General features: G+C 36.9%; 1 protein-coding gene across 2 annotated transcripts in view; it reads right to left on the bottom strand.

Annotated features, from left to right (window-relative positions):
* Positions 1-3,326: 3,326 nt before the first annotated feature.
* Positions 3,327-11,089, bottom strand: part of gba2 (glucosidase, beta (bile acid) 2) — a 54,640-nt gene continuing 46,877 nt past the window's right edge. For both annotated transcript variants that reach the window (XM_073064285.1, XM_073064286.1), the window contains 5 exons: positions 10,043-10,149; positions 9,417-9,559; positions 7,919-8,034; positions 5,345-5,536; positions 3,327-4,898 (listed from right to left, as the gene is read on the bottom strand). In XM_073064285.1, the coding sequence (XP_072920386.1) occupies positions 4,707-4,898; positions 5,345-5,536; positions 7,919-8,034; positions 9,417-9,559; positions 10,043-10,149 (750 nt within the window). In that variant the 3' untranslated portion in view covers positions 3,327-4,706. The remainder of the gene's footprint in view (positions 4,899-5,344; positions 5,537-7,918; positions 8,035-9,416; positions 9,560-10,042; positions 10,150-11,089) is intronic.

Genomic DNA, 11,089 nt, shown 5'->3' with positions numbered 1-11,089 from the left:
AACACTATTAGTATCAATCCCATAAACACAAGTAAAGATTCTGCAGATGCTGAAAATCTTGAGCAATGTACCAATGCAATGTGCATGTAACAAGAGCTGTATAACTCATCGTCTTCTACCTTAGGCCACAAACTTATCAATCACCCCTGGTGTGGATCACTTCTACAAAGAAGGGATCCGTATGCTCCACGGCCGCTGGACTAAGTGTGTACATGTAAGAGGGGACTATGTTGAAAAATAAATGTGCTAGGTTTTCTAAAATTGACTCCCTCTACCTTAGGCCACAAACTTATCAATCACCCCTCGTACTTATAACTCAATGAATTATTTAGTTCAACAGGAAAGCTGAATCAACCAATAATGTATACAAGATTACTTAAATATAGCTGAAATATTAAACACACAACACTCCTCCCTGCTTAGCTATAAACTCCAACACAAAGTCATCTCAACTATATACACAGTACATTATATAATAAACTACTATATGGAGACATTTATAGCATAACAAATTTTGAATTGTCTCATTCAGCTCTAAAAATTTAATCACTGTGGAGGATTTCTTACTCTTATGGGATAACATCTTTCCTGACAAGGTGGCTCACTCTGCCTGGCAGGTGAGACTTGTGGCTGTGAAACAACCTCAGGTTCTGGGGCCTCCTCCACGCTGGCTGTAGGAGTCGACTCTGAAACTGCAAGAAGTGGTTCTGATAGCGTTAGCAACCTTTCTTCTTCCTTTTTCTTCTAGTTTGTGCATCTTGATCTTGGGAAGGTGCATTTAGCTCACTCTTATTAATCTTTCTATTGCTCCTGTTAAGATCTCTCCTCGTAGTTTCCTCATCCATAACAACATCTGATGAGTCCTGTTTTTGTTTCTCCATTTATTCCTTTCTTTTTCATCTTCCATTCATCGAGTTGGGCTTTGGTCTTTGCATCTTCCTTCACAAGCAGGTTTTTGTCTTCCACTTGAAGTTCATGCAATAACCTTAATTTGCGCAGAGCAGATTCTGGTTCTTTATACATCATCCAGCTTAGGAAGAACTTCTTAAAAGCAGGTCTGAACACAGGATGAATGAACAAAGTTTTCAAAATGTTTTCTCCATTTCTCTCCTTACATGCTCCCGTGAGCCTTCTCACAATGGAAGTATTTGTTTGCACAAGAATGGAAGTTCCAACCTTTTCGACTGGATCCAGAAAGACCAACACTGATGTGTCAATGGTCTCAGTTACTCCAACATCTGCTTCTGAAAACTCCAGTTTCAATGACAAGTAACCATCGTATGAGTACTCATCAGTACTAAGCCCCGAATCTCAAGGGCACGGAGTAGCATCAACGGTAAACATGTCAAATACCAGTTGTGAAAAGATCTATAAAGCAAAGTAACTCGAGAAGCTGTGTCAAGTATGGCTCTGGCATAAGCACCTTCAATCCATATGGATACATCAGAGCTTGGCCCCATTAAGCCTTCAGGAATAGTATTTTGCACTTTGGTATTGCCCTTGATACACTGATTGGAATGTCTCTTCTCCAAAATGCCAGCCTGTTCCTTTACTGGATCCCTCCGTAATTTTGCCTCTTTTCTCTCTGTTCAATTAACCACTGACTTACTTTCCAAAGATTTCTTGTCCCTCACAGTCTCGCTTGAAATGTCCACCTTCTTTATATTAGTAACAGAAAATACCCATCTCCGCGCTAGTCAAGAGACACTTTTCAGCAGCAGTCAACTGTATCATAAGCCCTACAGGTGGGTCAGGTTTCCCGGACTTATCTCATTTAGCTAAAACAAGAGCAAATATCCACTGAATCAGCTCAGCTCAAAGGTTTTCCACCTCATTCCTCAAAAGACCCATCTCAGTGGCATCTGGGACCCTTCCTCCTTGGGAACATTCATCTACACAATGCATTTCATACTCCAGGGACGCTCCTTCCCACAGCGTCCACAGCTATCTTCCCTCCCGTCCTCTCCGCAGCTGTCGCCAAAAAGACATGTAAACCTACACAGTCCATCACAAATCTCTCTCTACCCAGCTCTCTCAAATTTTCTCCCAATTCCACCATCCTGATTGGCTGACACATTACTAAATTGAACATCTTAACATTTTAGCTGAAATGAAAATATCGTAAAAGCTGAACACACTGCTTTTATAGAACTGCTAAAATGAAATATCTGCAGCTTAGCAGTAAACATCTTAACCAGAGTGTTACATACAAATAGACCAGCTATCATACATTTTGGAAAGGTAGTTATCCTCTTATTTCGTCTGAAGGTCAGTTGCACAAGTTTGGGAAAATGGTGTTACTTAGAACAAATAAGTCAATGAAAGGTTTAACCATGGAATCCAAATAAGAATTTGCATTTATCTTTGCACTCAGCTACTGCTGCTGCAAAACAAATTTTATGTCATACAGTGATAAAAATCTTACTGTGTTGCCTCTCAGGACCAAAGGTCAAAAACTAAGGGCCACATGTTTATGTTAGTTGAATAAAGTGAAGGGAATTTGATGGGGAGAAAGAAATCAAGAGTGGAGAATGCCTGGTATTCCCAAAAGAAGAGAAGGTGGTTTATCGAACATGAGGTACAATAAGAATTTATAGCTGGAAAGTGGGAGTAGTCAAAACAACACGTTTTCAGCAGGATTGGACAATGAGACACATGGCTTTCTTCTCTGCTAATATTTCATTTGATAAAGGGTTAGAAACAAGTCAGTTGGAGTCAAGATGCAGATGGGATTTTATTCAAATGTCAAAGACTGATAAATCAAGTTGTATTCTTTAATCATTCTATCTATGCCTTCACAACCCTCCCAACCCTCAGCAGGAATAGAGGACTGTTACAAATAAGGAACCACGGCTATTTTGTTAATCTCCACACTTTACATTATCAAAACATTTTCATTTTTTTCCCTTTGGCAGACAGTAGTCACAGGGCAATTGCAAATTAACCAGCTGTCTAATATCTGCGTTATTTGTAGGAGATGGCTAACCTCCACCTCCCAAAGAATCTAAAGACAGCACTATAAATGCAACTTTTACCACTGATAATCATAAAGGAAGAATAAAAACAGTTCGGAAGATGATTGAAGCAATTTTAATAAAGATCCATTTTACATATAATTGCCCCTGGGCATCATCATTGAAAAATGTTTAACGTACACTTTTATTTCCTTTGGCCAGTGCAGAGACATGTCAGATTATATCAAGTCCTATAGTAATAATAGATCTGATTGGAAAAAAAGAGGCAGAGAGAAATGGTCACTTAAAATGACACAATAAATAGACCCAATTGCAATGAAAATGAACAGAAACAAATCAGGAATATAGCCATACTTTTAAATATATTTTATTGAAATATTTACCAGGGCATTAAATACCCTGGCAAAATTTACCAGGGCACTATATTTTAAAATCATTTCCAAACATCAAAAGCTGGGATAATAATCATGCAACTTATCCCTCTTTCTTTCTCAAACGATCACCGATTTGCACTGAAACCCATGAAATTAGATCATCTTGATTCCCGATTTAGGGTCTCGGCCCGAAGCGTTGACTGTTAATTCAGTTCCACAGATGCTGTCTGAGTTCCTCCAGCATTTTATGTCTTTTTCTAGATTTCCAGCATGTGCAGAATATAGTGTTTAAGATATTCTTACAGTTTATTACACAAAGTTGATTTAACTATTTTTATATAATGAGAAAATAAATGCTAAACAACCAATAATCAGTAATGGCTGGTCCAACAAATTCATTCTGAAATACATAAACAACTACCGTACTTTAAATTTAAGTCAATAAAAATCCTATGAAACAATTCATATATAAACACTCAAAATGTACAAATAAATTTATTCTTTGCAGATTTAGATCAGAGGTATTCATTTTGATGTTAAAAATCTGTCACGTATACAAAGGTATTTCTAAAATTAAAAATGCCTTATTTCAAACTTCAGTTACACCAGGAAAATTTGCTGAGAAGTATTTCAAATTAACATATTCACAACCATTTAGACATTTAAACCTACTTTGATTGTATAAATAAATGTGCAAAAAAGCTGTTCCAGTCCTTCCATATTCAGTTATTACATATTTCAATTTTGATGAAGCTCAAAGCAAAGCCTTCCAGAAATGAAATATAGTAAAATATGTAAAGATGATCATCAACTATTATCATTGACACTTTACACCTGAAAGCAACCCAAACAGAAATACTAACCTGCCATTCTACAATAGTTGTTCAATGCCCAAATTATCACAACAATTAACATTAGCACTTGGTTTTACAATTATCAGAGCTGATTGAAAGGCTAAATGTCAAAAGCCAACACAGTAAATTTGAGAATGTTCTTTGGTTTTGAATATTTTAACTTGTCTGTTACTCTACATTACAATTAGAGTTCAGTTGCACTTCTTTACTACTATGCCAATACTTAGGTATGAAAGGTCAGCGATGTGTGGGTACTTTTAAGGATATCTGATATAATTGAAAGTCAGGCAATCAAGCCGTCTCAATGAATTTTTACTCCTAACTGTCCTTAGAATTAATCACCCAAATGGTATCCATTTACCTTTAAATGGAGCAACACATTATAAAGCAATATAACAGTGGTAATTATGTTGGAGGTACAGTGGTACATTACTCAATAAACAAAGCAAAAAAATAAGGAATGACCTCAAAGTAACCAGAACCATCAGAAGCTAACCAAGGAGTCAGTTGATTTGACTATGCATTTTGTCTAGTGCCAATTGCATGCTCCAAATGCTCAAAGGTCTCATATATGCCAGCGAACGATAAATGTTCTTTTCACAGTAAGCTTCTGGAGTCTGAAAAGACATGCCAAGCCGTTCCCATACTGTCCTGTAAGCACCTTCTGCAGTCTTGAAACCTTCATCAACAAGCCCCTACAATTTCCAGGGAAAAAAATCAAAGATTAATATATAGTACTCAAGGAAAAAAAGCTATGGACATCATCATCATCTTTTTTGGTTTTGTGGAGAAGAATTGCAGAGTTGTACACTTTGCTAATAAATGAAACTTTGAATCTTTAAGTGCTTCTTTGTACTTCCAGACATACTGCAGGAATTTCAATTTCAATGATAAAAACATTGTTCAATGATCATTTTAAAAAATGAAAATAAATCTGTGCTCTTGAGAAACCAGGCTATTTGTATGACATTACCTGTTTCCTACACAGATGCTCCAAGAGCTGCTGAACATTTACATTATCCATTATTTTAGATCTCCAGAATCTGTTGATTCTTGCTGTTCAATTATGTTAGTCAAAAATTCACTCATTATAAACATTTTACAGGAATAATGTGCATAACCTAAAGTTTGAACAACTCACCTCTTGTATCATAGTAGCTGCCAATCCATAGACCACCCCAGTCCAAACCTCATCTGACTGGACACTGGATGTATCTATTGTACCATCAGGCCTCATTCCATTTACTGCTCCCATGGATCCTTTGGCAAAACTCATTACATTTAAATCAAAAATTGTCTTCAACGCACATACTATTTGAGATTTTGGAAATACCTGTAAATGTAATATTTAATGACATGGTATATAAAGTACAATAGTAAACCATTATTCCTCTCTACAACAGACCCTGACCAACAAAGCAGACAAGATAATCAATTTTAGACACCCCACCCTTTACAGAAATAAAATAGGTCAAGTGCATAACTTCCAGATTCTCATTTTGCTCTTAACCTGCCCAGATCTATAACTAAAACTGAACCAACTAGGAATTTAGTGCACATATTTGTATTTCACTACTCACTGGCTGATTTCAACAGCTAAACATTGAACGGGACACTTCAGGAGCATTTAGGCAGTGACTAAAGATTTAAAAGCATTCATTAGTCTAACAAGTCAATGCATCAAACAATAGCATTCAGAAATACAGGCCAACAACTTTGCTGATTTAAATCTCTACCCAATCGAAAATCTGATGTATCCAAACAAGAGGAAAACAATAAATACTTCAACCTTAAAGTTTGAAAAAAAAATGAAGGATCAATAAAGGTTGTGGAAGAAATAAGAAATCAGCTCAATAGTGGTTCTTTCCATCTAATTAACCAGCCACTTTTCAGGTTGTAGACTTTTGTTTCAAGAAATAGATAAAAAAATATTTAACTGCTAAATTAGGAAACGAGGACAACTCAAACAATGCAAATCCCATTTTACAAACAGGAGTTTGTAATGGGCCATAGTTTTTGGCTTTTTACAAATATTTGACATAGTACAAAATTAGTTAAGTTAAAACAATGAAGACAACAGAAGTGCAGAGATCCTTACCGAGTAATCTCTTATTGGAGGATTAGTCACATGTATCTAGATACAGTGAAAAGCATTTTTGTTGTGTGCCATCGTCAGTTATGTCATACACAAGTACATCTTAGTCTGTTAACAAGATAAAATCCTGTGGCATTACAGGAAAGATACTGGCATGGATAGAGGAATGGCTGACAGCCAGGAGGCAGTGAGTGGGAATAAAGGGGGCTTTTTCTAGTTAGCTGCCAGGGACTAGTGGTGTTCCTCAGGGGTCAGTATTGGGTCTGTTACTTTTCAAATTGTTTGTCAGTGATTTAAATAATGGAACTGATGGCTTTGTGGCAAAGTTTGCAGATGATACGAAGATAGGTGGATGGGTAGGTAGTGCTGAGGAAGCAAAGTGATTGCAACAGGACTCAGACAAACTGGAAGGATGGGCAAAAAGTGGCAGATGGAATGCAGTGTTGGGAAACATATGATAATGCATTTTGGTAAAAGGAACAATAGCGCAGACTATTCTCTAAATGCGGAGAAGGTTCAAACATCAGAGGTGCAGAGGGACTTTGGAGTCCTCGTGCACCACTGCCAGAAGGTTAATTTACAGATTGAATCTGCAGTAAAGGCGGCAAATGCAATGTTGGCATTTATTTCAAGGGGAATATAATATAAAAACAAGGAGATAATGCTGAGCCTTTATAAGACTCTAGTCAGGCCACACTTGGAGAAACATCAACAATTTTGGGCCTGTCATCTCAGAAAGTATGTGGTGACATTGGAGAGAGTCAGAAGGAGGTTCACAGCATTATTCCGGGAATGAAGGGGTTAACATATAAGGAGCGTTTGGCAGCTTTGGGCCTGTACTCACTGAAATTTAGAATACTAGGGGATCTCATTGAAACCTACTGAATGTTGAAAGGACTAGATAGGGTGGATGTGGAGAGGATGTTTCCTATGGTGAGGGTATCCAGAACTAGAGGGCATGGCCTCAAATTTGAGGGGCGACCTTTTAAAACAGAGGTAAGGAAGAATTTTTTTTAGCCACAGAGTAGTGAATCTGTGGAATGCTCTGCCACAAATTGCGATGGAGGCCAAGTCCGTGGGTATATTATCCTGACAGTCAGAGCATCAAAGGATATGGTGAGAAAGCAGGTGCATGGGGTTGAGTGGGTCCAGGATCAGCCATGATGGTATGGTGGAGCGGACTCAATGGGCTGAATGGCCGAATTCTGCTCCTATGTCTTATGGTCTTACATGCTTCTTTATTTTACATTAAACTTACTGATCTGAGTTACCATCTTTAGGTATCTGAACTGTTTCAGGTTGCATACCCTTCAAACTGAATGGTATGTGTTACTCTATTCGGAGATAGTACAGCAAAACTACTCAGAATGTAACAAATTGCAGCATTGAATCAATGGAAACCAAGAAAAGGTGTATAAAACATATTATGTTGTCAGAAACCTACATTTTTCTGAGACATTCGAGGTAATGAGAAACAGTTTGAGTAAGCCAATTACTTCAGATTACTCAAATACTCCAAAATGTATTATGGCAAAGACATTTAGTTACTTTCATCCTTTTAAAAAGTGTTTTGATTATACTATTTAGTTTCAAAATTACTAAAAAATTCAGTATCATTACCTCATATTCACCGTCTCCTAGGCCACAGGCACGTACAAACCACTGCCCAGCACACTGGTCTGACATCACACTGTTTGAGTAGCTCTTTTTACTGCTGTCATAATTGTAGTATTTACCTAAAACATTTTGAAAATTCATTTTCAGTTAGAGATCACACAAAGAATGTCACTTTATACAACTCTGGACAGGATGTTGCTGACTGTTCAGTAGTTAACGGTTAGCATTTAACCCAAATGACAGGAAGTTTGGAAACTGGTATGCATATGCACAGAAGTTGATGACCAAACTCTGCCTGAAATTCCCCAACAGTTCTCCACCTTCTAATTCCACAAAAATCACTCAGTGCAGCACAAGCTTGCTGGGAATTCCCAGCATTCATGCCATTCCTTCAGATCCTGCACAAGACCTACCAGGGGTTCCATAGAGCCTTACCATTAACCAGAGGGGTCCGTGGACCCCAGGTTGGGAATTTCTGCCCAGCTACACCATTTGTTTCAAAAGTGGTTCTATTCCTACAAGAGTAATTTTTTTGTTCTAATCACTTGTGCTTGGGTAAAATCACCTATTTTTAGTTACATGTCTTGTGATTTTAAATGACTTAACATTAGCTTTTAATAATGTTTATCAATTTTAATAACTTGAAAGTCTAGAAAATTCCAAAGCAGAAAAAAAATGCTACGTTTGACAGGTGGTAATGTATGGAGCAGAGCTTTGAAGTCTGTGAAATACTTATTCCCCAGCAGTTTTATGGGCATGTTGTGATTTGGCCCCTGGTTATGTTGTATTTGGCCTTGACACCACACAGAGCCAGGCTCATGAGTTCTAGGAGTCCTTTGTCCAATAAGAGATCCTTCAGGATTACAGGTCACATTCAGCAAAATCCACAGCATTAGTTTGGGAACCTCAGCTAAATTATTACTCTATGTGTATAACAAAGTTTGAATTGAAATCTTTCTATTTCATAATTATACAGAAGATGTAAGATTTTAAGAGCCAAAAAATCTGGGAAAAAATTAAAATTAAAGAAGTTTTCATAAGTATTGATCCTTTTTTTAATAAATAAGGCTAGTATGAACTAGCTGATCAACCAGATTTAAATTATGCTGCTTCAGGATCAAATTATTTTTGCACATGAAAAACAGAGTACTTGCATATAAAAACATATAAAAATTCTAATAGTTACAGAAAAGAAAATGCTGAAAATATTTAACAATTAAAATTTTCAATATGTGAACCTTCTCTAATACGCGCTGATCAAGGAAAACCTGTAGCACTGTATTCAGAGTGCCAAATGAACACCTCTGCTGCAAAGATCAAGGAGATACCCTCACAGAACATATGCAGTACAGAATTTTTATTAACCTATTCTGCAATTTATTGACAGGAAATTCCCAATCTCCAAACAAAGTCACCTTTCAAATATTCAAATAACTTGGACTAGAAACTAAACTTCAAGTGCAAGATAAAATCAGATAGCTCAATTCAAATGAAAGCTTACCATTCCATAGTATCCTCTCAAATGCTTCTTTTCCTCTTCTTAGTATGTCTTGGTATTTTTCATATTCACTATCCTTTTTCAGGATCTCAGCCATCTTGCACATAACACAGACAGATGCCAGCCAGAGACCTCCACAGTAGGCACTATAACATGTAAATTAAGAATAAGACATGCCTGCTTGCAGAGCTAGCCAAATAAAACTATTCAGTGGATATCACATCAATATAGCTGGAGTATCAAAAGCAAAATACTGTTGCATGTGTGGAAAACAATGGTTAAGATTTAAAGCTGATGACTAAGTTGGATGAAATACTGATTTTAAATGTTAACCATTTTTTCACAAATGCTGTCTGACCTGCTCCTACAGAATTCATTTGTTTAAAGTTATATTTAATATTGCATTCAAAACTAAAATGATCAGGCTAAACAGATGCTGTGATAATAATATATACTGGTGAATGAAATTCATTTCCAAAATCTAATAGTGGAAACTAACCCAGCCATGCACAAGTAGACCAATGGAAGGAAAAGATCTGAGTAAAGAGGTCTTTGTCTTTCAAAGTAAAAGAGGAAACATTTTAGTTATTGAATAATGAATTTTAATAATTGATGAACTGATTTCCTACCTTGGTCCTGTTACAGCCCATCCATCATATGTCTGGTCTGCATAGCCAGAGTTTTCAATAAGTCCGTCTCCATCAGTATCAAACTTTAATTCGGACTCCATGACAGCCTACAAGCAACAGCTATTCATTCAATTTGTATTCTCAGTTTACAATAGTTTATTGACAAATTATTTATGTTCTTCAAACGGAAAAACTATAAAACTGATCCAGAATCCAAAAAGAAAATTTGGTAAGTTTGGGTTCTCTTCATTTTTCTAATGCTATCAGCAACAATACAAAAATTACCCAAATATGGGGCTCTTTATAAGATATACTCAAGTTTCTATTATCACTAAGAAAAACTCATTCCAATTTTCATCCTGCAGTTATCAAGTGATCAAATTTCTCCAAACTTTCAATTGTAGTTCCTATTATGCTATTTCTATGATTAAATACAGTTGGCCCTCCTTATCCGCGGGGGACTGGTTCCGAGACACCCCATGGATACCAAAAAACACGGATGCTCAAGTCCCTTATTTAACCTGTCTTGGTGCAGTGGTCTTTAGGACCCAGCGGACCCCTGGACTTTATTTACCATGTCTCAGTGCAGTGGACATTAGGACCCAGTGCAGCTCTGAATCCGCAGTGTTTCTATTCACGAAAATAATCACGATCACGATTGAAAATAAGGTGGAAGTAATAAAGCAATCGGAAAGAGGTGAAACGCCATCGGTCATTGGAAAAGCATTAGGCTACAGTCGGTCAATGATCGGAACAATTTTAATGGAGCGTGTGAAAGGCCCTGCCCCGATGAAAGCTACAATTATTACTAAGCAATGCAGCGGTTTGATTGTTGAAATACATATGTTTCCTAAGTGTTTTATAGGCATAGAAAGGTAAAATATATACTAAGACAAATGTTTTACTAACTGAGGCTACATAATACTGGATGTACCTGTTCCGACTTCAAATCTGACTTAAAGACGGACTCAGGAATGGAACTCATAACCCAGGGACTGCTTGAACTTTTAAGTCATTTCTAGATTACTTATAATACCTAATACAATG

The sequence above is a fragment of the Hemitrygon akajei genome, chromosome 13, assembly GCF_048418815.1.
Source record: "Hemitrygon akajei chromosome 13, sHemAka1.3, whole genome shotgun sequence".
Classification (NCBI taxonomy): Eukaryota; Metazoa; Chordata; class Chondrichthyes; order Myliobatiformes; family Dasyatidae; genus Hemitrygon; species Hemitrygon akajei.
This window is presented reverse-complemented; position numbering and strand designations above follow the sequence as displayed.